The sequence below is a fragment of the Diplotaxodon limnothrissa genome, linkage group LG17, assembly GCF_057381915.1.
Source record: "Diplotaxodon limnothrissa isolate DT_005_m linkage group LG17, D_limnothrissa_male_GT1.1, whole genome shotgun sequence".
Taxonomy (NCBI): Eukaryota; Metazoa; Chordata; class Actinopteri; order Cichliformes; family Cichlidae; genus Diplotaxodon; species Diplotaxodon limnothrissa.
The window spans coordinates 17,316,597-17,344,508 of NC_140612.1; the positions used below are offsets into that span (position 1 = coordinate 17,316,597).

At 45.8% G+C, this 27,912-nt stretch overlaps 1 protein-coding gene across 2 annotated transcripts; it reads right to left on the reverse strand.

The window, feature by feature from the left end:
• On the reverse strand, positions 1 to 24,961 carry mical3b (microtubule associated monooxygenase, calponin and LIM domain containing 3b). Of its 2 annotated transcripts, none has more exons than XM_085376879.1 (34): positions 24,698 to 24,961; positions 24,222 to 24,429; positions 24,029 to 24,145; positions 20,730 to 20,831; positions 20,130 to 20,285; positions 19,941 to 20,041; positions 18,781 to 19,038; positions 18,587 to 18,702; positions 18,378 to 18,504; positions 18,155 to 18,248; positions 15,505 to 15,652; positions 12,255 to 12,451; positions 12,068 to 12,168; positions 11,928 to 11,990; positions 11,211 to 11,381; positions 11,003 to 11,092; positions 10,492 to 10,590; positions 9,101 to 9,184; positions 8,613 to 8,775; positions 4,816 to 4,919; positions 4,122 to 4,188; positions 3,812 to 3,971; positions 3,127 to 3,284; positions 2,971 to 3,039; positions 1,900 to 2,475; positions 1,751 to 1,824; positions 1,536 to 1,610; positions 1,332 to 1,382; positions 1,004 to 1,249; positions 836 to 929; positions 684 to 734; positions 505 to 604; positions 361 to 434; positions 1 to 185 (listed from the first exon to the last, which is right to left on the reverse strand). In XM_085376879.1, exons 1-34 carry the CDS (start codon positions 24,959 to 24,961, stop codon positions 1 to 3), a joined length of 4,743 nt encoding a protein of 1,580 aa, XP_085233005.1. The 2 variants fall into 2 exon arrangements, with proteins under 2 accessions (XP_085233005.1, XP_085233004.1); XM_085376878.1 differs by having other exon boundaries at positions 10,480 to 10,590.
• Positions 24,962 to 27,912: the final 2,951 nt, after the last annotated feature.

The window sequence follows — 27,912 nt, forward strand, 5'->3', positions numbered from 1 at the left end:
TCAGGTCCAGGTGAGTCCCAGTCCTCCGGACACCATCAGCTGCTCCAGGTCCCTGTCTTCCTGTCGCTCCTGCAGTCTCTGCTCCTCCAGCAGGGACACCAGAGAGTCTCTCTGCTCAACCACCTCCAGCATCTCCTCCAGGATCAGACGCTCCTCAGCCAGCTGCTCCTCGTCCTTCAGGTGGTCTGCATGCGCGTGGGAACACACACACACACACACACACACACACACACACACACACACACACACACACACACACACACACACACACACACACACACACACACACACACACGTGATCATCACACAGAAACACACAGGTGAGCAGGTGAGCTTGAGCTCTGATCTTGTCTGTGTTACCGTCCACAGCCATCCTCTCTCGGAGCTCCTGCTGCAGGCGACTCTGCCGGTCCTCCAGCTCCAGCTCTCGGGCGCTGAAACACAGCCAGAACCATCACACCCCAGGAATCTGCCCAGGTGAGAGGTCAAAGGTCACATACTCACAAGATCATGAGCTCAGCTTCATATCGGACCAGAGCGTTCTTCTGCTGGACCAGCTGGAACCACTGCTGCATCAGCGGCGGATTATCCAGTTTCCCGAGCCCTACACAGAAAACCGGGTTCAGCGCCGCATAATACCTGCTGTATATGTACTCCACAGGTAACCGGATATGTGAACTGACCTCCCAGGTGAAGCTCCATGTCTGCGCTTTGGCTGGATTCTCCCCAGTAATCTAACAGAAACACAAGCACAGGTGGATTAAAGTAGAAGCACACCTGAGTTCAGGTAGAACCAAGTAAGTTCAGGTATTCCTTTGGCCTGTATTTTCAGTACCTGCTTCTCCCCTCAGAGCTTTCTCCACCATCACTCCTCTCTCCTCCAGCTGCCTCTGTTTCTCTTCCACCTGCTGCAGCTGCCTCTGGATCATCTAAGACACAGAACGCATCATCAGGTAATCTCACCTGAACTCAGGTAACCTCAGCTGGACACAGGTAACCTCACCTGGGCCTTGTGGAGTCTTTTCAGTTCTTCCTGTTTGGCCTGTCTCCTTGCGGCTCTCTGAACCCGTCGCGTGATTCTGGTGTCCAGGTCATCGTCGTCATCCTCACGCTCCCTCTGGAACATGGTTTCCTTCACGCTCAAACTGGATGCCTCCTTCGGCTGGACCACGACCCCCACCACCTCCGTGGGGCAGGAAGACTGGCCGTCAGAGTCCTGTAGCGGGACTCTGTCTTTTAGGGGGCGTCTCTGAAACAGCAGTGCGTAAGCATCAGGACAGGAAGTGAAACTGCTGGACCACCACAACCCTCAGAGGATCAGGTGTGTGTACCTTGATGGCGTATGATCGTTTGAAAGCCAGAGCGTGAGGAACGTATGGCGGCTGATTGCAGGAAGAAGAAACACGGAGGACAGAAAACAGTCAAACTGATAGACGAGACGTGAATCTACGTCCATTTAAGTCTCGGGTAGTTTCAACAAGTCGGTATGTCGGTCGAGTTTAAAGTCAGTCTGGTCATTGTGTGTCAGGTGATACCTCCTGGTTCTTCTCCTCCTCCTCGATGGCAACCCTCTGAATTTCATTGGTCAGGTCAAGCAACTCCAAACGCAGCTGCAAAAGAAGACTTCAGGTGAGAGACCCAGTCTAGGTGTTAGTCTGACCCCTATCCTTATCCCTTAGTGAGTCTGGGTATGATTTAGGTCTCAGATTGGTTGGAATAATGCTGAACTCTGATTGGTCGGAGTGCTTACGTTGTTTTGGGGCTTCGGGGAACATCTCTGCAACACGGTGGATGAATCAAGATCTGACACCTCTGCTCTCACATCTGGACAAAGAAGGTACAGGTATTACATCATCACAGTGACATCACACTGACTAAAGGTGTTGTTATTATGGTCACCTGTGAATCTCTGACTGGCTGTTTTCTCCTTCGCCCTCTCTGCAGGTAAAGTCCCACCCCCCTTCTTCTTCTGCTCATTCTTGTTTCCAGAAAACACAGTCTTTAATAGATTTCTGGCTCCAACCCCTCCCAGCTCCATCTCCCCAGGGGGAGGAGCCTCTCTGAGCATCTTAAAGAGGAGAGCCCTGCCCCCAGGCTGCAGGGGGGGGAAGAGGAGTCTAGGGGGGAGGCTATGAGCTTCTCGCCGTCTCGTCGTCCTCCTCTTCCTCCTAAATGTCCCTGGGTCCTCCTCTGACCCCTCCCCTTTCTCTTGCAGGAGGAGGGGCCTATTTTGCGGCAGTTCAGGTGTGATGTTGTCAAATGAGCACCGCCCACTGGCAGCAGGTGTCTCCATGACAATGGCAGGTTTGAGTGGCGCTCTGGCTCCATCCTCAATGTGAGGGGAGTCAGGTGTGGTGATGAAGGAGGCTGTGCTGGCGGTGGTGGCGACAGGGTGTGGAGTCACAGATGAGTTCATGGAAGAGGTGGAGTCAGGCTGAACAGGTGTGTCAGAGCTGTAAGGAGCAAGCTCCGCCTCTGAAGGGAGGAGATAGTGTATGAAATAATGTGTATATGCACTCTGTACACACACACACACACACACACACACACACACACACACACACACACACACACACACACACACACACACACACACACACACACCTTTTACTATTAATGTTTATTGATGTGAATGAATGTGAGGCAGCGAGAGTAAAGATTAGAACGACGGCCTTTAGAAGCAGCAGCTGAGCTCACAACGAAAAGGAAGCTGACTTTGAACTTTGTGTCACACACTCATCAGGTCAGTGTTTGAGTTTTAATAACTTCCTGTCCCCGTCCTCTGATCCTCGCATGGAGCACTGCTGTCCTTTCATTCCATTTTTAATGAAATTAGAATTTAAATTTTGCTGTTGTTACACACACACACACACACGCACAGAGTTAAACATTCATGTTAAACATGGTGGTTATTCTAAAATCTGAGGTTTTATAAAAGGAGTTTGGTTAGCAGGTTCAGGTAGGTGCTACCTGTCTCCTCCTCTAACAGGAGCCATAAGCCCGAACGGCGCTCCATCTCCCAGGGGTCGTACTCCCCCTCTACCAGCAGGGGGAGACAGACAACAGCACATCTCAAACTCAAGACCCCTACTTCACACCCAAAAACTCACAAAGACTTTAACTCACCATCGCTGGACTCCATGCCACTGCCTTCCTCCTCCTCCTCCTCCTCCTCCTCCTGGACTTTCAGGTAAAGCTGCAGCGTTTCTCTCGATGAAGATCTCGTCTCGTCTGAGGTTACACAGCCTCCTCCCTCTGCCTCCTCCTCCATATCTGACTCTGAACTGAAAACAGGAAACATAAAACAGTTGGGATGGAGGACCAACACTGCCAACCAAACAAACTAAATTCACTTTAATTTGTTTGGTGAAGCACAGCCACAATGATTAAAAAAATTAGAGCCATAGCTAGATTGATTAAATATTTACAGATTAGACTAGAATTTTTTTTTAAAAAGGCAACATTTTAAATTCAAAAGTCAAAACAATTTAAAAAAAATCCTACAAACATTTAAAATTTTGTGGGGTCTAAATACACAAATATAACATAAATTTTTTAAAAACAACTTCCCTTTTATTGTAATCTTTATTTTGATGTAAACATTTAAGTTTCTTTATTAATTCGTACTTTTCACACCACAAAATATTTCATATTGAAGTTTTTACAGTAAAACGTGTGTGACCTCCAGCTCTTTACATCCAAGACATGTTTACTGACCCCCGTATGGAGCGGTGATTCCCAGCATTCAGCAGAAAGGCTGAAGCATTATTAAAGCCAAGGCTGTTTTTTTCTATTTCCTGAGGATACCGACCTTCTGGACCTGGACCCTGTCTGATTGTCGGTGCTCAGGTTGAATAGGTTCAGGACCTCCTCGGAAACCTCCTCCAGCTCCTCCTGTAGCTCCACCTCTGAGCACCGGTGCCAGATTTCCAGCTCGATCCTCTCCGGCGTCGCCGCCATTAGAGAAGCAGCTGCCAACACACCAACGCAGCCACACACACACACAGACACACACAGACACACAGACACACTAAAGCCCACATCGATTCCTGTTTAAGGAGCGCGCTCAGTGTGAACACGTATGGACACTGAAAGCACACACACAGGTGAAGCTAGCTCACCTGAGGATGGTCGGCGGCCTGCTGAGATCAGAGAGTCAGACAGAGATGGCGCCGAGCTCTGGGACCCCTTCAAAGACAAAGATATGCGTTTATTTATTAGTCCTGTAATTATTCCAACTCTAAAACTCAAAGTTTTCAGTAACTCTGATTCTAAATTAAATTTACAAAAATAGTTTTTTTCACATTCTTTTTCTAAAATGAGTTTAGCAGATGAACTTTATTAAATCATTATTAGAATCATTATCTTTATTTTTCAAAGGCGAAATATTTGCTATTTAGGATTTAAAGGTTGAAAAAAACTTATACAGGTGATTGAAGAAAGGTCTAGTTTTCCTTTTGTCATTATTTCTTCTGTTAATGTGTGTTTTTATTATTTTTGAACTGAACATTTCTGGCATGATCGATCTTCCGTACTGACTCGCTAAACAGTGATGATCCTGAACAGCTTACCTGCCGTGAACAGAAACACCTGAACTGATCGGTTCCACAGGCAGGTAGCTGCTCCTGTCAGAACTCCATTCAAGGTCCAGCCACACAACACCACCACCACCACCCTGACCTCCAACTAAAATTACCACCTAAAGAGCATCTGATGACCTGTTCTACCTTCCAGGGCTTGAACTAATAAATTGCCCACACCTGCAGGTCAGGTGCACACAGATAATATCACAATGAAAGTAAAAGTGGTTCTTACGATTGACGTTCGGTGTGACGTAGCTCTGTCAGATGGCGTCGGCCTCTTCCTCACGGCTTGAGCACTTAGGTGACATTCGGAGCGTTGCATGCAGTAAAACCTCCCTGAGACACAGAGGACGACAGACAGGATGTCAGGACAGGTGTGTGTCTCACACACACAGGTATCTCACACAGAGAGATGTAGAGCGTATCTTGCAGCCCTCGTCTCTGAAGGCTTCCCAAAATTTATGTTTTTATAGCAACCTTCACACCGACTCCCGCCTCGACTTCAAACTCATCGGTCATGTGATCACTGTGCTCTCATTGGCTGCTGAGCTGCAGAATTCAGCTGTCAGACCCACAATAGACATTTTGTGTGGTTAAAAATGTGGTGTGGAAATGTGTGGCGGCGAGGCTCGGGGCTCCGATCACATGACACCACCACCTGACAGTAATCAGAGTACTGCAGTGATGGGCAGAAAAATCAGAGCGAGTCTGCAGGGCAGGTTGTGTGTTGCTGGGGTCAAACATTTTCTCCCCACTCATGAATCGGCAGATCTGAGACTCAGACACTAATCAGATTGTTTTTGATACACGATTATGAGTCTGCTAACGAGTTACAGAAGTACGGAGGTGAGGGCGGACCTATGTCTCTGAAGGTTTCTGTTGCTTTTTCATTTATGAAATCTATCTTGCAAATAAAATGACTTCAAACTACAGGTGGCCTGATGCACAGCAGGGGGTCTGGGCTTCATCAGCTGTTCATTACCCGGTCCACTCAGACACTCAGGGGGTCCTTCTTCCACCCACAGCCACGGGAGAACCACCTGTTACCCTTCCGTACACGTTTATGGACCGAGTCTCAGGTGAGTCTGGGTCCAAGTAGGTAGTCCACATGAAAACACATTCAGACTGTGAGAGCCAGGGGCGGAGCGTGGGGGTGGCTTACTGGGCTTAAGCCCGGGTTGTTTTTTCAGAAGCCCGGGGTCTTTTGGAGGGTAATTTTTTCATAGTTAGATGCCTGGCTGACAACTGTATAAAACAAAAAGTACACACAATATTCGAAGCACATAGTGCACACTGTGGGAATTTACGACTGTGCGTGAATCCCCCCTGATATTGGTATGATCCGAGCTCAGGCACTAAGCAACTGAGCGAGGGGGCGAGGCAGCTGCTGCCTGTGAGTGCGCTGTTGGAGAAACGGAGCCAGCCATACTAAGGAGAGCTTAAGTTTGACCAGGTACCAAAGCAAATCATTCGTACCGTACAAATAATGTAAATATGACGGTGCATCACGAAAGATTGATATCAAACTGATCACTTGACCCATATTACGTTACTTGCTCTTCAAGTGAATCAACAAATGGCGAAATGAAAAGCCGAACAACAACAATGCTGTTTCTTTAGAGAGTCTTAGCTTACGTGTGTGTTTATTTCATATTTTCTGTTCTTACCCTCCCCGACTAAATCGGTTTCAGTTATGTACTGAAATATAAGAATGGACATTAGAGGGTTCTTTCAAAGAAAAAACTCGGGTAAATGTTATTTTATATATCATGCTTACTATGTTGTTCAGTATATTTCTATGCAAAACAAGAGGGATTTCAGTACACAGCAGGATATTCACATTTGTAACCAGATATTTACACTTTAGGGAGAAAACATAAAACATTTTTACTGTACAACATCAATTTAGAGTAAAGCTTTGTTTTAGATAAATATTGAAATATATTTTGAATTAGTTAAATGTCAGAATAAAGAGAGACAGAGCTGTCTATTTTTATCACTTTGATCAAATTTAGGAGCACATGTACACTAAGTTTGTTAATTAATAAAAAAAACTCCAGAGGATTCCATTGTGAGCTGAAGAAGCTTCTGATAGGTTAGTAGAGTCCATGTGAGTAAACTGGTGGCACAGCTGTGGATGCATATAAGGCAAAACACAGAGCCTGTTTCTTTGACATGGGAAAATCAAGAGATATCAACCAAAACACCAGGAAGAGAACTGTGGAGCTCCATAAGTGTGGCTCAGTTTTGCATACAATTTGGTGCCATTTACAATTAAGAAATACAGATAGTTTCTCTCTTTACTCTTAAAGTTAACAAATATGTTTTTTTATATTTATCAATCTAAAAAAATAAACATTTAGTCTGATTTGATGTTACAATTAAAAAAGTGTTTTTATCTGAAGAGTAAATATCTGGTTTCAACTGTATATTTGATGATTGTCAGCACAAAGAGGGAGAGAGAGGAACAGAGAGGGAGAGAGAGGAGAATGAGGACAGAACAGAGATGGAACAAGAGCAGGTGAGACACACATGTTAGTCAAATGGTTGTTTACCAAAAGTATCACCGTATCATAGGTACTCATGTATCTCGTACCTATTGTTTCTTTTTAGGTTTGTTATTTTTCAAATTTTACATTTATTAAGTTATGCAGGCTTGTTTGCACAACAAAGATAAATAATTATATAAACTTTTCTCAATCTAAATAGTTTACTTTGGTAGAATTAAAAAATAAGTGTAGTGCAGGTCTATGATGATTTTTAGTGCTACTATCATCTAGTTTTGATTCTTGTTCTGTCTTGGTTAAATCCCAAGTAGTCCTGATTTTGAACTGTTGTAGTCCTGTTTTAATTCTGGATCAGTTCTGGGTCTGGTTGAATTGGGGTTTAGTCCTCGTGTCTTGATACAGCCCTGACCTTGTTCTGCCTTGCTGCTTAATTAAAAAACTAGCTTAAGGTGTCCTGCATATGTGATATTTTTTTCCTATATGAAGTCATTCTTTTTTGAACAAAACTCAAAACAGAGCCTATTAATCTTTCAGTCATTTCTACCCCCCCCCCCCCCCCCCCCCCAAAAAAAAATAAAAAAAAATAAATCCCACATGCATACTACCCTCTTGGGCTAAGCCCCAGGTGTTTCAAATGTCTGGCTCCGCCTCTGGTGAGAGCAGAACTTGAGCTCATGGTACGGTTACAGATCTTCATCAGGAGGCCAGATCTGGCCCACAGGCCAATGTTTGAGTCTGCAGAGAACTGCTGACTGCTGAACAACGCAGCACTGTTCTCTGCATCAAGCTGCCCGTTTATAAGGCCGTTTCCATTTTTATCCCCAAAGATCCAAATATACCGCGGAGACTGACACAGGTTCCCCCCACACACATTAACGGTCTTCAAAAACAAACAAATTTATCTGCAAATGAGGCCGTTTTATCTTTTCTTCTCTGGTTTCTGATTGGATCTTTTTATTTGATGTCACACTGCTCCCTGTTTTTGTTGCTCATTGTCTAATGAAGCTACAGATTCGACTGTGAACTTTATTTATCTGTGTCCTGGACACAGAGAGGCTTTATCCTCCACTTAGTCATGAGTCTGATATCGTCTGATACCACGCCTCAGGAATGAGACCGATGAGTTCAGCTCTGTCACTCAGGTTTAATCTAACGTTCTGTCACTGCCACAACCCTGTTTGTGATGTCATCACCCTGACACCAGGGCCATCAATAGAAGTTTTTCAGTGTGTGGGTTGAGAAAGTCCATATCAACTCTGTCTCTTATGGTCTCATCTCAAAGTCAGACATCTGTTTTCTCTCCTGGAGGTCAGGGTCAAACTGGAGGTTTATTCTGAGGGTCAATGGCGATGATCTGCTCAGGGAGACTCTAAAAATGTGTTTCATGACTGTGAGGTCATTGTTTGTCCCCACAGAAGGAAAGTGAACACCTCTCTTTTTTCCTGCTGAACATGGAAACCTGTTAAAACCTAAACCCCAACAGCAGAGAAGGGTGGAGGAGGGGGGGTGTGAGTTTACTGACTGGTGTGCTGGTCATATGTGTACGAGGCCAGGCGGAGGGGACTGCTGCAGGAACCACACTGGAAGCAGCTGCGATGGAAGAACAAGCCCTCTGCACTGAGACGCTCCATCACATAAACCCTCTGCTTACAGAAGAAACAGACGTGACTGCAGCTGGCAGAGACCTGCGGGGACACACACAGCAACAGATGGAGGAAAGGTTAAAGGAAAGGAAGTGAAAGTGGAGGAAAGGAAACAAAGCTGGGATGGAAGGAAAGGTGACAGACTAAAAAGCTAAAAGAAAGGAGACATTAGGACATGAAGAATGAAAGAAATGAAGAAACCACAAGAAAAAAGAAACGAGGAAAAGAAGTCTCAGCAAACTGAATTCCATCATCAGTTGGGCAGAGTTATCAGCTGATTTATCACAACATCTTCTTCACTTCAGCTGATTGAAACAAAGTCAAAGAGCCGAAGGGAACAAGGCGCAGAATACTGAAGCAGTCTTACCCCACCACCGTCCTCCTGACTCTGCATACGACTGGTTATCTGCTCAGCCAGTGAGCTCACGCCACCCGTGTACATTTGAAGGCACTTTGATCAGACAGACAGACAGACAGACACAGACACATTACAGCCACAGACCATGGGCCTCATTTATGAACCATATCTTTTCATCTGCAGTTAACCTGTGCAGTGAGCTGAAAATGAACTCCATATATTCACTTTTAATATCCAGGAAAGACGGCGAGACCTGAACCCTGACATCATCTGCCTCAAAGGACATATGTTTGTACAGGATGATATTTAGCTCAAACTTGTAACATACACTTGGTAGCTGGTTCGGTTGTTTTGTTTTGCACTCAAGTGCAATTACTGTGTTCACACCTGCACAAACAAACCGTGCAGACAGGCTGAATAAACCAGAGGTTGATTTAAACTGACTAAACACTGCAGGTGTGAAAACAACCTTAGCTGACCATGACCCAAGGGTCAGGGTCGGGGTTAGGGTAAGGGAAGGAAATGTGAGGGTGAGACTGTTAAAGAAGGGAAGGAAGATGCTGGTGTGGAAGTAACTTCGGTTTCCAAAAGTTTGTTTTTTGATCCACACACCTGAGTGTGAAGAAACTAACACCAGTAGAGACCCCTTTAGATTTACACTATGCAGTTGTTATAAATGAGGCCCTTGATCCACCACTGAGAGTGATAGGATATCAAGTGCTTTTTACCAGCATCACGTTCAGCGTTATGGTGTTTAAGCAGGAATTTTCACATGTGACCTGATACCATCTCATCTGATTAGTTCTCCACGTCTCCAGGATTTATTTAGTGTCTTTGTGTTTGTACTCTTTGGAGTGAAATATTGGGGTTAGTTTTATATCAAAGCTGGCAGCAACATCTGAGGCATGACAGTAACTCCAGCTTCTTCACCCTGATCAGGGTTTATGGCCACGATACATCTGAGCTGTGGGACATCCTACCGTTCAGGACCAGGTGAATCTTCAAGGAGATCTAACTTGTTTTCAGCGATGGGGCAGCCAGAGGAGAGGAAAATAAACCCTGCTTGTGATGCTGGTTGAAAACACAGCGGCAGATGGAGGGAAAGTCCAGCCGCACAAAGTGCTCAGTCAGCAAACACATCAGAGCTGCAGGCTGATCTGAGAACAGCTCCTCTGCTCAATAGGAGCCATTCATGAGCCTCACTTTGTTATTGATCACATGAAGCAGGCGATCGGTACAGCCCTGCAGGACTCAACGATCCACTGAGGATGTTCAGGCTGACGAGCACGAGTGCAGCCGGGGGACATCGAGGCCCGAACAAACCAGAGCACTACGGGAGGAGGGGTATACGTTCAGCACACAAACACACCAAAACCCATCAGAGATACCTGTTCAGGTACTTGCTCAGGCACCTGTTCGTCCCCATCGAGAACTGCCTGAGCCTTGAGCTTCTGTTTGAATCGAAAACTCATCTGCTCCTGCTGAAGAGTTCGTTTTTTCTGGCAGAGACAGCAGACGTTATTCCATCTGCAGTCTGGACTCTGCAGAAACTGTGACGATGCAGGAGGCTAGAACCAAAACCTGAACCAATCGGTGATGTCTACCGCACACCATAGAGAAATCGTCTTTAAAGGGTCTCAATTCAAACCGAAAACTCAATTTGGTTCGTAGTTACATCGTAGTCCAGCACATGAATCCATGAGAAAGAAACTTCTCACAAACCAAACTAACATCTGTGTGATTCACATGAGGATCTCAGAAGTATCAACAAACAGCAAAAAGGGAAATTATCTATTTATTTTAACCATCCAGCCACCTGCATCCTCTTAAATGAGTCTTTAAAGTGAAAATGTAGTTTATCAGTACTCCAACATGTCTCATCTGTCTCTACTGGCTTCTACTGGTCTTTACCGGCCTCCATGATGACAAGTGAACTGGAGATGCAGTCGGCTGACTTTCTGCTGGTTGGGAGGCTGGAGGGAGGCTGGATAGCTCCCCCTGCTGGTTAACACAGGGTGTTTGCGTTTATAGAAACATTAATACTACACACATCATGTCCACAACCCCTATTTGACCATCAGAAATCAATATGATTGATCAGAAATCAGCACGCTCTCACTTGTCGACGGAAATCAGCAGCAGCAGAAGAAGATGTCCTGCAGGTAGATGAACTTTCATGCAGCTTTGCTTGTAGCTGATTGGCCATCAAACGAACTCTGGACCGACTGGCCCCACCCACAAACTCCTCCTCAAACGACTGGCTCTCAACATCACCATTCAGGTCACATGACTGCAAAACAAAATATCCATTAAAAAAAAATCAGGTCATAGTCATCAGAGGAAAGTCAGTTGCCAAACAGTAGTGAGTTTCCTGAGGTGGCTTCTCCCACAGACAGTGACATCAGCGGCTCCACCTTTGGCCCTGACACTGTGCTGGTGTCAGCTTTGTGGCATCCTCGCCGTCAGTGGTGTGGTGTGTAAATGAGCAAAGAGGCCGCATCCATCAGTCCAGACTGAAGAGAGAAAGAGTGGCCAGCTCAGGCCCTGGTGATGGAAGCTTCTCCACCTGAGTCACATGGCGTACAGAGACTGAAAAGGGTCATCAGAGTGAAAAAGAAGCTTTTGTCTTCAGTTGTGAGTCTTGATGAATTAAAGAAAAGTCTTCATCTGAACCCGACCCTGAACTACATAAGACGAAGAAAATGGCCGGACAGCCGGACTGCTCACCATCTCCAATCTGAATGTCTAACGCTCTCTGTCCTTCAATGTCTGGTTCTGGTTGAAGATCTGAATAATTTAACATGAGCTGAGTTTGAAGTGAAGTGTGGACACTGACCTCCTGCTGCTCTCGACTCCGCTGACTGGTCTTCCTCTTTTTACCCAATGCCCCCCCATGCTCCTGCAGATACCATAAATTATTACCATCTTTAATTTCACACAGATGACTGCAGGTATGAGGAGGTGGAACTACGCTACCTTTGGGTTTCTCTTCCTGGACAAACTGGTTCCCAGTCGGCTGAGGAGGGAGGCGGGAGCGATGAGAGCTGATCGCAGGTCAGTGATGTGCCTCAGGCAGCCTGAAACAAACATGTTGGATTACCACGTCTTTTTTATCAGCCCTTTTCCAGTAGAATGGCTGATCGGGAGCAGTTTGCAGCCTCACCCATAGGGGGCGGCGAGTCTTTGAGCAGTTGGTAAAACTGGCTCAGGTACATAACCATCGACAGAGAGTCCGGCTCTTCCACAGACGACATTTCCTCCACCGTCATCAATGGAGAAATCCCAAACTCTCGTTCAGCCACATCAAAGCCGAGTCGAGTGTTTTCTTCCACTGACGACTCGTCCAGAGAGTCAAAGTCTCTGAGGAGAGGCAGGAGTCAACTCAGACCTCAGAAGAAGCAAAACTCTCACCTTTAAAGGACCATTCCTCTCTAAACTCCATGAACAAATGTTTATGACCTTGCAGTTCTATCTTTTAAATTATTCATGTGTAAATGTGCATGAGTGAAGCACAGAAGGTTGATATACAGTGGGGCAAAAAAGTATTTAGTCAGCCACCGATTGTGCAAGTTCCCCCACCTAAAATGATGACAGAGGTCAGTAATTTGCACCAGAGGTACACTTTAACTGTGAGAGACAGAATGTGAAAAAAAAAAGCCATGAATCCACATGGTAGGATTTGTAAAGAATTTATTGGTAAATCAGGGTGGAAAATAAGTATTTGGTCAATAACAAAAATACAACTCAATACTTTGTAACATAACCTTTGTTGGTAATAACAGAGGTCAAACGTTTACTATAGGTCTTTACCAGGTTTGCACACACAGTAGCTGGTATTTTGGCCCATTCCTCCATGCAGATCTTCTCGAGAGCAGTGATGTTTTGGGGCTGTCGCCGAGCAACACGGACTTTCAACTCCCGCCACAGATTTTCTATGGGGTTGAGGTCTGGAGACTGGCTAGGCCACTCCAGGACTTTCAAATGCTTCTTACGGAGCCACTCCTTTGTTGCCCGGGCGGTGTGTTTTGGATCATTGTCATGTTGGAAGACCCAGCCTCGTTTCATCTTCAAAGTTCTCACTGATGGAAGGAGGTTTTGGCTCAAAATCTCACGATACATGGCCCCATTCATTCTGTCCTTAACACGGATCAGTCGTCCTGTCCCCTTGGCAGAAAAACAGCCCCATAGCATGATGTTTCCACCCCCATGCTTCACAGTAGGTATGGTGTTCTTGGGATGCAACTCAGTATTCTTCTTCCTCCAAACACGACGAGTTGAGTTTATACCAAAAAGTTCTACTTTGGTTTCATGTGACCACATGACATTCTCCCAATCCTCTGCTGTATCATCCATGTGCTCTCTGGCAAACTTCAGACGGGCCTGGACATGCACTGGCTTCAGCAGCGGAACACGTCTGGCACTGCGGGATTTGATTCCCTGCCGTTGTAGTGTGTTACTGATGGTGACCTTTGTTACTTTGGTCCCAGCTCTCTGCAGGTCATTCACCAGGTCCCCCCTTGTGGTTCTGGGATCTTTGCTCACCGTTCTCATGATCATTTTGACCCCACGGGATGAGATCTTGCGTGGAGCCCCAGATCGAGGGAGATTATCAGTGGTCTTGTATGTCTTCCATTTTCTGATGATTGCTCCCACAGTTGATTTTTTCACACCAAGCTGCTTGCCTATTGTAGATTCACTCTTCCCAGTCTGGTGCAGGTCTACAATACTTTTCCTGGTGTCCTTCGAAAGCTCTTTGGTCTTGGCCATGGCGGAGTTTGGAGTCTGACTGTTTGAGGCTGTGGACAGGTGTCTTTTATACAGATGATGAGTTCAAACAGGTGCCATTCATACAGGTAACGAGTGGGGGACAGAAAAGCTTCTTACAGAAGACGTTACAGGTCTGTGAGAGCCAGAGATTTTCCTTGTTTGAGGTGACCAAATACTTATTTTCCACCCTAATTTACGAATAAATTCTTTACAAATCCTACCATGTGAATTCATGGCTTTTTTTTCACATTCTGTCTCTCACAGTTGAAGTGTACCTCTGGTGCAAATTACTGACCTCTGTCATAATTTTAAGTGGGGGAAGTTGCACAATCGGTGGCTGACTAAATACTTTTTTGCCCCACTGTAGTAAACTTTCTGTTATTTAGAAGTTGTTGACTTTTGCACCATATTCTTTCACTGCTCTTGAAGCTTGTTTTATTGATGATGAAGTTTTCTCACATAATGACACAGGAAGTTGTTTCTGACAGGACATGAATCTCTTTGTTCAGTCCGACAGGATGTCTCACAACACAGTTTGTCCCTCTGGATTCTGAGTACCGTATTTTTCGGACTATAAGGTGCACTGGATTATAAGGCGCATTATGCGAAAAAAAAAAGTCAGATAAGTCCAATTTTGATTCATTAATGTTGAATTCTCTCACAGCTGCTCTATTCCCGTGTTGTTGCAGTATATTAATGACTAACCTCGTATTGTGGATGGATTATCTCAGTTGTTCTCCTGACTGAACTTTGGTCCGTTTACAGCATCCTGCCATGCGATTGCATTTGTCCCTAACCATCGGGAACCCTCACGTTAACTTTTATTGAGTGGAAAAAAGTTAGCGTTCTTCCTCCAGCTTCACTGTGTTTATGTTATGTTAACATAGCTGTGTCGCTAGCGATCACGTAACACGTCATTATATACCAGCTAGTCCAACTTCAGTAACCCTACAAACGTCACTGCTGTGTAGTTTTCTGTCTTCATTTATGTTGGAAGTGGTAGCAGAGCTGTACCTTTTATTTTTTTCAGAAATCTCTCAGTCAGAACATGCTATATCATGTTTAGGTGGAAACTATCGAGCTAACTTCCTGCTAACTTCTAACTCTGTTAAATTTAATAAATTCTGTCTTCATGGATGCCTGGATGTTAAACTTAATTGTTACACCTGGTAAAGCAGCAATGCTGATCATTTTATTAAAGATGAAAGAATTTAGACAGTTTTTAACTCTCAGTGACGCCACAGTGTTCGTTTGACTTTGGGACCTGAAGCAGACGGAGTTTTGGACCCAGGTTACTACGTGAGGCTCCTTACTACGGTAGCCCTAATGCCCCGGTGCGGCTTTGTAGCTTACCAAAGTGGTACTAAAACATTTTTTGACAAATTTTTGAGCGCCATGTACCACATATAATCGGTTCGAGGTTAGTAAGCACAACCAGAATTCATACATAAGGCACACCGGATTGTAAGGCGCACTGTTGATTTTTGTGAAAATTAAAGGATTTTAAGTGTGCCTTATAGTGCGGAAAATACGGTAGGTCTGAGTGAACTTTTCAAAAGTCATGTGACTAAAAGTCATGTGACTAAAAACCCAAACACAGAGTGATGGAAACTGTCCTCAGAGCAGTTTTAACTAAAAGTAATTACATCAGATCAGATCGGTATCGGTGGATAAGAGCACACAGGGCGAGGCCACTCCTCCAGGAAGTAGTCAGGTCAGTAACATTAACGCCATGGTAACCACAAGTCTGTTCCTGACACCAAGTCAGCAGCTGATTGGATCGAGAGAAGGATTCTGTGAGAAGAGACAGAAAGAGAGAGGGGACCAGTCAAATGAAATCCTCAGAGCATTTTTAAACAGGAAGTTGAATATCCTTCCTCAGCTGCTGCTCTTCAGCTGAAGGCTTAGGCTTTCCAAGGAGGTTTGTCAGATCTTCTATTTGTCAGATCTGTTCCTGAAAATGATGTAATGAAGTTCATCAAGGCTTTTATACACACACATAAAAATTTTTATATATTATATAAAAATTTTATATATATATAAAGCTGCTAGTTAACGAGAGACACCCGGAATGGCTAACCGAAGGCCGGACGGTCCTGATCCCCAAGGACCCCAAGAAGGGACCGGTCCCCTCCAACTACCGACCAATAACCTGCCTCAGTACTACATGGAAGCTCCTGTCAGGCATCATATCGGCTAAGATGAACAGGCACATGGGTCAATACATGAGCGGGACACAGAAAGGAATTGGCAAGAATACCAGAGGCGCAAAACACCAGCTACTGGTAGACAGGACAATCAGCCGAGACTGCAAGACCAGACTGACCAACCTGTGCACTGCCTGGATTGATTACAAGAAGGCCTATGACTCAATGCCCCACAGCTGGATACTGGAATGCCTAGAATTGTACAAGATCAATGGGACCCTAAGAGCCTTCATCAGGAACTCAATGGGGATGTGGCGTACAACACTAGAGGCCAACTCCAAGCCCATAGCACAAGTCACCATCAAGTGCGGGATCTACCAAGGAGATGCTCTGTCCCCACTGCTGTTCTGCATAGGCCTGAACCCCCTCAGTGAGATCATTAACAAGACTGGCTACGGATACCGACTACGGAACGGAGCAGTTGTCAGCCACCTCCTGCACATGGATGACATCAAGCTGTATGCCAAGAGTGAACGAGACATCGATTCACTGATCCACACTACCAGGCTATACAGCAATGACATTGGAATGTCGTTCGGACTGGAGAAGTGTAGTCGGATGGTAACAAAGAGAGGGAAGGTAGTCAGAACTGAGGGGATTGAACTACCAGAAGGCAACATTGCAGACATAGAGGACAGTTACAAGTACCTGGGGATCCCGCAGGCAAATGGGAACCATGAAGAGGCCGCTAGAAAAGCTGCAACCACCAAGTACCTGCAGAGGGTCAGGCAAGTCCTGAGGAGTCAGCTGAATGGTAAGAACAAGATCCGGGCCATCAACACGTATGCCCTGCCCGTGATCAGGTACCCTGCTGGGGTAATAGGCTGGCCAAAGGAGGAGATAGAAGCCACTGACATAAAGACAAGAAAGCTCCTTACCATGCATGGAGGGTTTCACCCCAAGTCCAGCACCCTGAGGCTGTACGCTAAGCGGAAGGAAGGGGGCCGGGGACTGGTGAGTGTCAGCACCACAGTCCAGGATGAGACAACGAACATCCAAGAATACATTGGGAAGATGGCCCCAACTGACCGAGTGCTCAGTGAATACCTCAGGCAGCAGAAACCCAAGAAAGAGGAGGGAGACGAGGAACCATCATGGAAGGACAGGCCCCTGCACGGTATGTACCACCGGCAGATAGAGGAGGTGGCTGATATCCAGAAATCCTACCAGTGGCTGGACAAAGCTGGACTGAAAGACAGCACAGAGGCACTAATCATGGCAGCACAAGAACAAGCTCTGAGCACAAGATCCATAGAGGCTGGGGTCTATCACACCAGGCAAGACCCCAGGTGTAGGCTGTGTAAAGATGCCCCAGAGACAATCCAGCACATAACAGCAGGGTGCAAGATGCTAGCAGGCAAGGCATACATGGAACGCCATAACCAAGTGGCCGGCATAGTGTACAGGAACATCTGTGCCGAGTATAACCTGGAAGTCCCGAGGTCAAAATGGGAGATGCCCCCAAGGGTGGTGGAGAATGACCGAGCTAAGATCCTGTGGGACTTCCAGATACAGACAGACAAAATGGTGGTGGCTAACCAACCGGACATAGTGGTGGTAGACAAACAGAAGAAGACGGCCGTAGTGATTGATGTAGCGGTTCCGAATGACAGCAATATCAGGAAGAAGGAACACGAGAAGCTGGAGAAATACCAAGGGCTCAGAGAAGAGCTCGAGAGGATGTGGAGGGTGAAGGTAACGGTGGTCCCCGTGGTAATCGGAGCACTAGGTGCGGTGACTCCCAAGCTAGGCGAGTGGCTCCAGCAGATCCCGGGAACAACATCGGAGATCTCTGTCCAGAAGAGCGCAGTCCTGGGAACAGCTAAGATGCTGCGCAGGACCCTCAAGCTCCCAGGCCTCTGGTAGATGACCCGAGCTTGAAGGATGAACCGCCCGCAGGGGCGTGCTGGGTGTTTTTTATATATATATATATAAATTTTTTTTTAGAAGCTGAGAATCATGCACAGTGTTGGGACAGAGAGGCATCAGGTCAGACTGTGAACTAAAAAACTTCACTCTAACATTCATCAATCACACTGTAGTTAAAAAAACAAAACAAAAAAACATCTTCAGAGTAAAGTTATCCCACCCTGTCTGAGGTATCTGGGGGAGGGGAGCCGGATGATATCACTGCAGTCTGTGGTTAGCCCCACCTCTTCTCCTGTGTCAACCAGGTGCCTCACCTGAAGACAAAAAAAATATCCCTTCATGCAGGAGCAGCTCTTACTTGTTTATTGATTCAGCTTTAAATTCTTCAGTCCAACCAAACATCATCAACAGAGACAAAAAAGCCCTTCCCTCTCTGTGTTTACCTGGGCAGGTGTGATGGTCAAAAGGCTGGTGTTCATGTATCTTGTTGTTGGATCTACAGAGAACAGAGTGATGTTCTTTTGCATGTTCTCTGGAGTCGTCTGAGGGAGGAGACGGTACAAACTCTCTCTGTAGGAAAGACACACAAACAGACATAATGTGGCCAGGTGTGAGAGAACAGCAGATGTATCCTGTCCAGGTGTGTCTTCACCTCTCAGCCAGGACATCCAGTGGAGCTGCGCCCTGAGCCCAACTTCGTATCATCCAAGCCGAATCCAGAGCTGCCAGAAACCCTCGAGCGACTCCCGTCCCCATCGGCCAGAAGGGCTGCAAAAAGACAGGAAGACTCTGTAATTAATCAAGGTATCTCACTTCCAGCAGCCTGTTTACCTCCACCGGTCTCACCTCCAATAGGCTGTCTCCAACCAGTGTGACCAGCAGCTGGTGTCCGTGGCGTTGGCGAACCATAGCAGCGTTCTCTGATGCATACATGCAGGTGAAGTCGAACATGGCAACATCAGGCTGACCATAGTGATTCATGGCAAAGTCCAGAGTTGGCAGCTGGTGATTGGTGGAGAAGTCTGCAGCCTCACGGGCATATGCCTGCAATGCATTCTGGTCAACGTTCCCTCGAGAGAGGAGCAGCTCTGTGTCTGCAAAATCCTAAAGAAAAACAACAAAGGCATCTACTATTAATTCAGGCTTATGTGAGTTTGTTTGAGGAGTGTGACTTCACGCAGAATTACTCCACAACTGCCAGCCACCTCAATGTGGTGGAAAGGTTTGTATGTTCCCAGTGACCCTGAGAGCTATGAATACCTTGCCCTGAAATAAAAAACCAAAGCCCCCTTGATAGGTTTGTAGCTTGAACCCATCCGCTGGAACGTTGAAGACAATATAATTACACTGCAAAGCAAGACACGAGTAGGCAAGGTTCTTCATGTTTCTCGTGCACGGGAGAGAACCGGACAGGCGCCGTTCCTTCGCTTGACCCCAGTTCAGGGTAACTATCTTCAGAACTCTCTGGAAGGCTTCCAGACGTACCTGGTAAACCCAAACAGGTGGTGAAGGTGAATTGGAAATCCCATGTAAATGAGGGTTTTCACTCTCACCTCCAGGAGAATTTGTCATGTATCCTTGGATAAGGAGGGGGCAGTGAGCCATGTTCAAAAACCTTGCAGATGTGAACAGATGTGGGCCACAGCCATTCTTTCTAGTTGACCTCTGGGTCTGCTGAAAAGCAGATAGGTGCCAGGAAGCTAGAAAGAGCTGTGGTTTTGACAGTCAAAATCAAAACAGTGTGGAAGGAGTTTAGAGAGGCCACGGAGAAGGACTACTGACAAGAGTAAAGAAAGTCTGAAGACTCAGAAGAAGCATTTTCATTGGAGAGGCTACTGGGGTGGTTAAGAAGCTCCCAGAGAGCAAGATGCAAGTTTTGGATGAGATTCACCTCAAAATGCTAAAATTATTCAACAGCAATGGCGTGGGTTCATTACTCAGCTCATGGACGGAGGGATGGATAGAGAATGACTCCAGGTGTGTGTGTGTGTGTGTGTGTGTGTTACCTGCAGAATTACTCCTTTTTCCAATAGACTCTGTTTCTTTGCCGTCATCACAAAATAGTGTGTGTCGTCTTTGTAGTACACAATATTCTCCAAGTTAATCCCTAAAACAGGCAGACACAGGTGAACATCACACACACCTAGAGTCTCTGAATGCAGACTCCAGGTGTGTGTCAACTTTTAGGAACAAACCAGTTTCCTGCCGTAGTTCCTGGAAAAACCTTTGGTTAAAGATGAATGCCACACCGCTGATCTCCTCCACTTTGGCCTCAGCTGTGGTGTTTCTGTTCTTGAAGTTTGCTGTGATGGCGATGGCAAGCTTCCCCCTGAACTCTTTACGCCTGAAACCTGTTCACACACACGGATATAGGACAACATGGTCAGGTACACAGTGTCCACATTTTAGAAAAGGGGTGTCGAACAGCACATAGTCCAGAGAAGTGTCATACCAGTCTGAAATGTTATAATGATGCTGTTTCTATATAGCAGTCAGGGTTCAGATTTACAGGTGGATTAACCTCCATCAGACTGTGAGAAAAAGGCTTACACTGCAGTACTGATTCAAAAGTAGGTTACAACTTTCAGATGGACTGGAAGACACAAAAACCCTTAGAAGAACTGAAGTTGTTGTACCTGATGATTTTGATGTGCCTGACAGTGTTGTTGTACCTGACTATGTTGATGTACCTGATGATCTTGTTGTACTTGCCTATGATGCCCGATGATGTTGATTTACCTGATGATGCTGATGTACATGACTACTTTTTTTTATACCTGTTAGTGTTATTGTACCTGGCAGCGTGTTCCTGCGTCCATCTGCTCCGATTATTACATCAAACTCCAGCTGACTCACAGGGTGATTCTTTGGACTCACCTCCATTCTCCAGCCCAGCTCTGGACAGGTACATAGATACACAGAAAGTTGAGGAATCTACATTTTAAGTGCTTTTAGGACTGAAAGATAATTTCATACGTACTGTCTGTTTTTCATTTCTTTCGCTCACATATTCTGCAGCTCAGTTTATGACCCTGATGATGGCTACTATTCACCTGCTTCTGTGTTTTCTAATGAACATCAACAAGGTTACACCAATGATTTCTTTCAACACTTTCACTCTAGGTAAAATGTTGTCTGACTTCAGGCCTTATACCCCCATTGTCGTCAAAGGAGCTTGCAAAGAAAAGCGTCTGGACTTCTTTAAGTTACTTGAAGACGTTTCACCTCTCATCCAAGAAGCTTCTTCAGTTCTATGGTCAAATGGTGGAGAGTCCCAGATATAAACCTAGTGGGAGTAACCCCCCACAGAGGGACAAAAGGACCCCCTGATGATCCTCTAATCGCCTGAGCCAAGGTGTGAAACTGGGTGTGGGTCCCAATCAGCCAGAGTTTCGGGTGAGTTCATTGTGAAACCTGGCCCCACCTTATCATGCGAATTCCTGAGATCAGATGGCCCAGGATGTGAGTGGGCGTTAAGGCATCTGGGAAGGGATCTCAAAACTGGATTATAGATGGCAGAGAGTTGGTGTCGTAAACCCCCGCCTCTGTTCAAAGATGGTCGCTCACAGTGGACATAGATGGCTTCTTTCACTCCTCTTTCAAACCATCTGTCCTCTCTGTCCAAAATGTGAACATAGGCATCCTCGAAAGAGTGTCCTTTATCCTTAAGATGCAGATGGACTGCTGAGTCTTGTCCTGTGGAGGTGGCTCTTCTGTGTTGTGCCATGCGCTTGTGAAGTGGCTGTTTGGTCTCTCCAATGTAGAGGTCTGAGCATTCCTCGCTGCACTGTACAGCATACACCACATTGTTAAGTTTGTGTTTTGGCGTTTTGTCTTTCGGGTGAACCAGTTTTTGTCTGAGCATGTTGCTGGGTCTGAAATGCACTGGGATGTCATGCTTGGAGAAAACTCTCCTGAGTTTTTCTGATACACCGGCTACATAGGGGATGACAATGTTGTTGCGTCTGTCCTTCTTATCCTCCCTCGCTGGTGTCTGGTCTTCTTTTCTGTGCCTCTTTGCTGACTTTAAGAACGCCCATTTAGGATAGCCGCACGTTTTGAGTGCTTCCTTTACATGTGTGTGTTCCTTCTTTTTTCCTTCAGGCTTAGAGGGAACATGTTCTGCCCGGTGGTGTAGGGTCCTAATTACTCCAAGTTTGTGTTCCAGAGGGTGATGGGAGTCAAAGAGGAGGTACTGGTCCGTGTGTGTGGGCTTCTGGTAAACTTTGATGTTGAGGTTGCCGTTCTCTTCAATGTGCACAGCGCAGTCCAGGAAAGGCAAACAGTTGTCCTTTGTGTCTTCCCTGGTGAACTTGATGTTTTTATCCACAGAGTTAATGTGCGCAGTGAAGGATTCCACTTCCTGTGTCTTGATTTTGACCCAGGTGTCGTCTACATATCTGTATCAATGGCTGGGTACTCTTCCTTTGAAAGAGCCTTGGAGGACAGGACCAACTTCACACCTGATCAGATTTGCACACTGTTAGACCTCTGCCTCACCACTACATATTTCAAATACAACGAAGGCTTCTACAGACAAAAACATGGCTGTGCCATGGGCTCCCCCGTGTCACCTATTGTAGCCAACCTTTACATGGAGGAAGTGGAAAGGAAGGCTCTTGGCTCTTTCAAAGGAAGAGTACCCAGCCACTGGTACAGATATGTGGACGACACCTGGGTCAAAATCAAGACACAGGAAGTGGAATCCTTCACTGCGCACATTAACGCTGTGGATAAAAACATCAAGTTCACCAGGGAAGACACAAAGGACAACTGTTTGCCTTTCCTGGACTGCGCTGTGTACATTGAAGAGAACGGCAACCTCAACATCAAAGTTTACCAGAAGCCCACACACACGGACCAGTACCTCCTCTTTGACTCCCATCACCCTTTGGAACACAAACTTGGAGTAATCAGGACCCTACACCACCGGGCAGAACATGTTCCCTCTAAGCCTGAAGGAAAAAAGAAGGAACACACACATGTAAAGGAAGCACTCAAAACGTGCGGCTATCCTAAATGGGCGTTCTTAAAGTCAGCAAAGAGGCACAGAAAAGAAGACCAGACACCAGCGAGGGAGGATAAGAAGGACAGACGCAACAACATTGTCATCCCCTATGTAGCCGGTGTATCAGAAAAACTCAGGAGAGTTTTCTCCAAGCATGACATCCCAGTGCATTTCAGACCCAGCAACATGCTCAGACAAAAACTGGTTCACCCGAAAGACAAAACGCCAAAACACAGACTTAACAATGTGGTGTATGCTGTACAGTGCAGCGAGGAATGCCCAGACCTCTACATTGGAGAGACCAAACAGCCACTTCACAAGCGCATGGCACAACACAGAAGAGCCACCTCCACAGGACAAGACTCAGCAGTCCATCTGCATCTTAAGGATAAAGGACACTCTTTCGAGGATGCCTATGTTCACATTTTGGACAGAGAGGACAGATGGTTTGAAAGAGGAGTGAAAGAAGCCATCTATGTCCACTGTGAGCGACCATCTTTGAACAGAGGTGGGGGTTTACGACACCAACTCTCTGCCATCTATAATCCAGTTTTGAGATCCCTTCCCAGACGCCTTAACGCCCACTCACATCCTGGGCCATCTGATCTCAGGAATTCGCATGATAAGGTGGGGCCAGGTTTCACAATGAACTCACCCGAAACTCTGGCTGATTGGGACCCACACCCAGTTTCACACCTTGGCTCAGGCGATTAGAGGATCATCAGGGGGTCCTTTTGTCCCTCTGTGGGGGGTTACTCCCACTAGGTTTATATCTGGGACTCTCCACCATTTGACCTTAGAACTGAAGAAGCTTCTCGGATGAGAGGTGAAACGTCTTCAAGTAACTTAAAGAAGTCCAGACGCTTTTCTTTGCAAGCTCCTTTGACTACGATGACCTGGATGACTGAGAACCTTCACAGACATACCCCCATTGTCACTTTGGCTGACAGTTTAACTCAGTTCGCATGTAAAAATTGCAACTGTGAGCTGTGAACACACTTCCGTTTTCTTCTAGCAATACATACAGCATTGTCTGGCTTTAATTATTCATACAGCCGCCCCTTTGTTCAAACTGTTAGGCCGTACTGTGTCTGTGCTGGTCCTCTGCTGGCTCCACCAGCTTTTTAAACTCCACATTGACATGAACTTCGACCCCCAGGAGCAGGGCGACCTTCAGCAGGACAAGCTGCAATTGGCGAATACCTGCAGAGAGGAAACGGGAAGTGCTGACTAGATGGTTTGGCTGCTCTGATCAGACAGAAGCAGAATGCTGACTCACTGATGTGGTCGATGGAGCCGGCACAAAACCTTCCATAGAACTTTTTGGCTCCAAGGCCCCGCAGGTCGTGGATGGTGAAGGGCCATAAGTGGAGCACATTGTTCCTGGAGAAGGAGTCCCTCTTCTCCAGCAGCACCACTCGAGCTCCCATGAAGCTCAGCTCCACTGCTGTCCGCAGACCGCAAGGCCCTGCACCAATGATAACACACTGGCCAGCGAGAGAGGAGATAACAGACGATCAGACACATTCATCCCTTCTTTTTTTTAAACCTTAAAGTAAAGCCTTATATCAACAGTTCAAGGTCATATTACTTTAAGACCAAAGACCAAAAACCAAAATCTGTAAATGCTGTTTTAATTTCTCTGCCATGAACAGTCAATCTATGAAGTAGTAAGGTGTTCCTAATAAAATGACTGAGTAACATGTCTTAGTATGTTTGAACCAAAGCTCCTGCTGTATTTTTTTAAACACGTACAGTCACATCGCTGCAGGCTCGTGCCCTCTGGTACTCCTCCTGCGCCCCCCTCCAGTCCAGCTTGGCCCACAGACCATTCGCCCTCCAGTAGTTAAGGCGGCGTTTAATCGGTCGGTACAGTGGCCTTTCGGCAGTGCTCGGGTCCAGCTGCAGATGTTCACAAAGCTGGCTGAAGGAGCGCAGCGTCGCCCTGCAGGTTGATGCTGATACAAACTCATCAAACAGCTCCTGAGCTTGGCATTCTGGGAAAGACTGGTCTTCCATGGTGACCTCTGAGGCTGCAGGGCACCATGGGAAGGATGTCACCTGCTGATGATGTCACCTGTGATCTCCAGCTCGCTCTCTGTCTGGTGAAAGGACAGGAAGTGGAATTACAGACTATGATGCCTAATTAAGGATAAAAGCTAAAAATTTGAGGCGCTGTTTGTGAGGTTTGTGTCTTCCTGTGGCTCACCCCCAATTACAAATACGGATACAGCCTGAGAAAAGTACTTACTGATTCATGGTGATACTTAAAGTGCAGGTACCGGAAAACAAAGGAAAAACACTTGGATGCTTTAAAGGAAAGCAGAACTCTCACAATTTTTAAGTCCTGAGTACCTTTTCGTTATTTTAGAGGTACTTTGGAGTACTTCAGAGGTAGGTGGGAAAAGTTTCTCCCTCTCAGATTGTAGTTAATGCTACCATTAGTGTTTATATGGTGTTTTCCACAGATACAATTCACAAGAGTCAATGCTTCATAGAAAACAAATTTAAGATAACAGAACATTTAAAAAGTAGATAAAAAGACATCAGTAGTGGGTGCTTTTGGACTCTGTTTTATCGAGTAAGGAGTGAACGACAGCATTTCGAATTACCTGCAGATTTACTGAGTAAAGAAAACAGGAGCACATGAAAGCACCCTAAGCTCCTCTTTAGAAGCTACAAAGCTCAACTTAATGATGTCTCTCAGGTGGAAAAACAGGATTTAGTGAGGTGTGGGTATCGAAGTAGTGATAAGTATTGGGGTGACATTAGGAAAAACAAATATTGTTTATCATTTTGAAAATAAAGTCTAAATGTTGAGAAAAGTTGTTTCAAGAAAAACTGCTACAGCTGCTTCCCCTCTTAAACATGCCTCGTGTAGATGAGTCACTGAAACCAACTGATCAGCCGTGCTGTGATACAACATCTATCCTGTATACTGCACGAGGCTGTGACCATCGATGATCTCACATCTGTTGGATTTTGTGTAAAGCTGACCAACTCTTCAGCGTCGTCATGCTGATCGTGTCCCAGAGCTGAAATTCAAATCATTTTCTTCCTTTAACTAAAACTGATCCTGAAGTACGACCTCACTACCTCAGAGGCTACAGCAGCCGTGGCGCTTTGTCCTGAAACAGCTGTAATCTATACATTTTTCTGCTTTTTTTTCTTCCTAAGAATAGAATTATGTCTTTAATCTCAAAACTGTCACCAATATTTTTTTTTCTTAATGTGGTCTTAATACTCCTTTATACTTCTTTGTGTGAGACGCGATTTAAACCATTGTACCTGAAACGCTCACAGAGTCGGCTCAATCTGATGGTCAGCTGTGTCGCGTGCAGAGCTGAGGTCCAGTCGTGCATCCAACACGTTCTGAGCAAAGCGGTTTGGTGGAGTGCTTCCTGACAGTTAACAGTTAATTAAAGTTATTGTAAACGGGACATCAGCAACAGCGCTCTGGAATAAAGGAATCTGCTTCCGCTGCTTCCTCTGTAGTCGTGACAACCTGGACTTAAGGTGACAGAGCAGCTGAAGGGAAGGTGTGACGACCTGGATGGAGTCCAGACCCCCTGCTGATAAACTCCTGCTACACCGAGGCTGCGTTCACAGACACTCAGGCGACTGCTGAAAATAACACAGCAGCTCTACAGACATGGCACTGGAAATTAAAACTAGAAAACCCTTTTCCTTCAGCTCTGTTTGAATTTCAGAATAAAACATCAATAAATAATCCATAAACTATTTCAGCACATTAATCAATAAATATCTTTTAAAAGTGTTCACTGCAAAGACATCAAACCATTCAAACAGCAAAACCTCAGATCACTGGAACTGATCAGATTATTGATCATCATCTCAGAGTGAGTAAAATGATAATGATGTCTCTGTGCTGTAGTCACATGACCAGCCGTCAGCCTGAGTATGTGTTTGAAACAAAGAGGCTCACAGAGCATGGCTGTCAGTACCAAGCACCAACACGCACGTTTGTCTGCCTCTGTAAGGACCCTCAGTGACACGATGCTTTCATAACCTATACCGTCATGACCTCTGACCCCTGAGGTGAGAATAAACAACCTCACAAAGATAGAAAAACAGCAGCAGATCTGAGTGTGTTTCACTTTACTGGATTTAACACAGAGGAAAGTAATTGATTTATTTAGTCTATTGATTATCTGTGCTTCAGACGGACAGCTGAGGGTGAGACCACAGTTTGATGTAGATATTTCAAACTGACCAAAGAGACATCGAGCTGCTCGGTTTTCTTTCTCAAGATTCAGCACCGTCTTGTTCTTTATTCAGCTGAGTGTAAAACACGGTTACAGCAAACTCTGAATCTTTCTGCAGCCTTTTTATTTGCAGCTCAACTCTACAGCACTCAGAAAAACTCAATCCCACCACACACACACCTGTGACTCAAAAAATAAAAGTCTGCTTTTACTTCCTGTCTGCAGACTGAATGGAAACAGACAGAAATGTACTCACATGTCAGAGCTGCCAGCCGCCTGCTGCTCGCCTCCAACTGCTACTGCTCCCCAGCACACACTAATCCACTTTAATCACACAGACACAAGCCTGTCAGTGTGGTCAAATGTCCCCACAGTGTCTGAAACGTATAAAGCTGGTCAAACAGGCGCACTGACACACACAGTGTGTAGCTGAGGTCAGGGGGCGTTGTTAGATTGGGGCAAGCCCCGCCCCCTGACTGTCAGCCAGAGAGCGGATCCTGATGGTAATCTGTGAGTTAACAAGCTTAACGGGAGCTGGGCAGCAGCCTCAGATCATCTTTGTTATTGATGAAGTAGAGTTCATCACTGTGACATTCATCACATCGCAAGGATCAAGCATGATTGGTCATGTGACCTCAGACTTCACAGGTGTAAATAACACCATCACTAATAATTAGCTCCACAGGTACAGAGACAGGAGCTCATGTGGGAACCTATCAGCAATCACGTGATCACTCAGACAAG

Excerpts from the sequence above, each read along its gene's own strand:
- mical3b (XM_085376878.1), bottom strand. The coding sequence starts at position 24,961 with ATGGAAGACCAGTCTTTCCCAGAATGCCAAGCTCAGGAGCTGTTTGAT. Across the intron at positions 4,189-4,815 it reads CGTCACACCGAACGTCAATC|GGGTCCCAGAGCTCGGCGCC; the intron begins GTAAGAACCACT and ends TTGTCTTTGAAG. Across the intron at positions 3,040-3,126 it reads TGGCATGGAGTCCAGCGATG|AGGGGGAGTACGACCCCTGG; the intron begins GTGAGTTAAAGT and ends CCCTGCTGGTAG.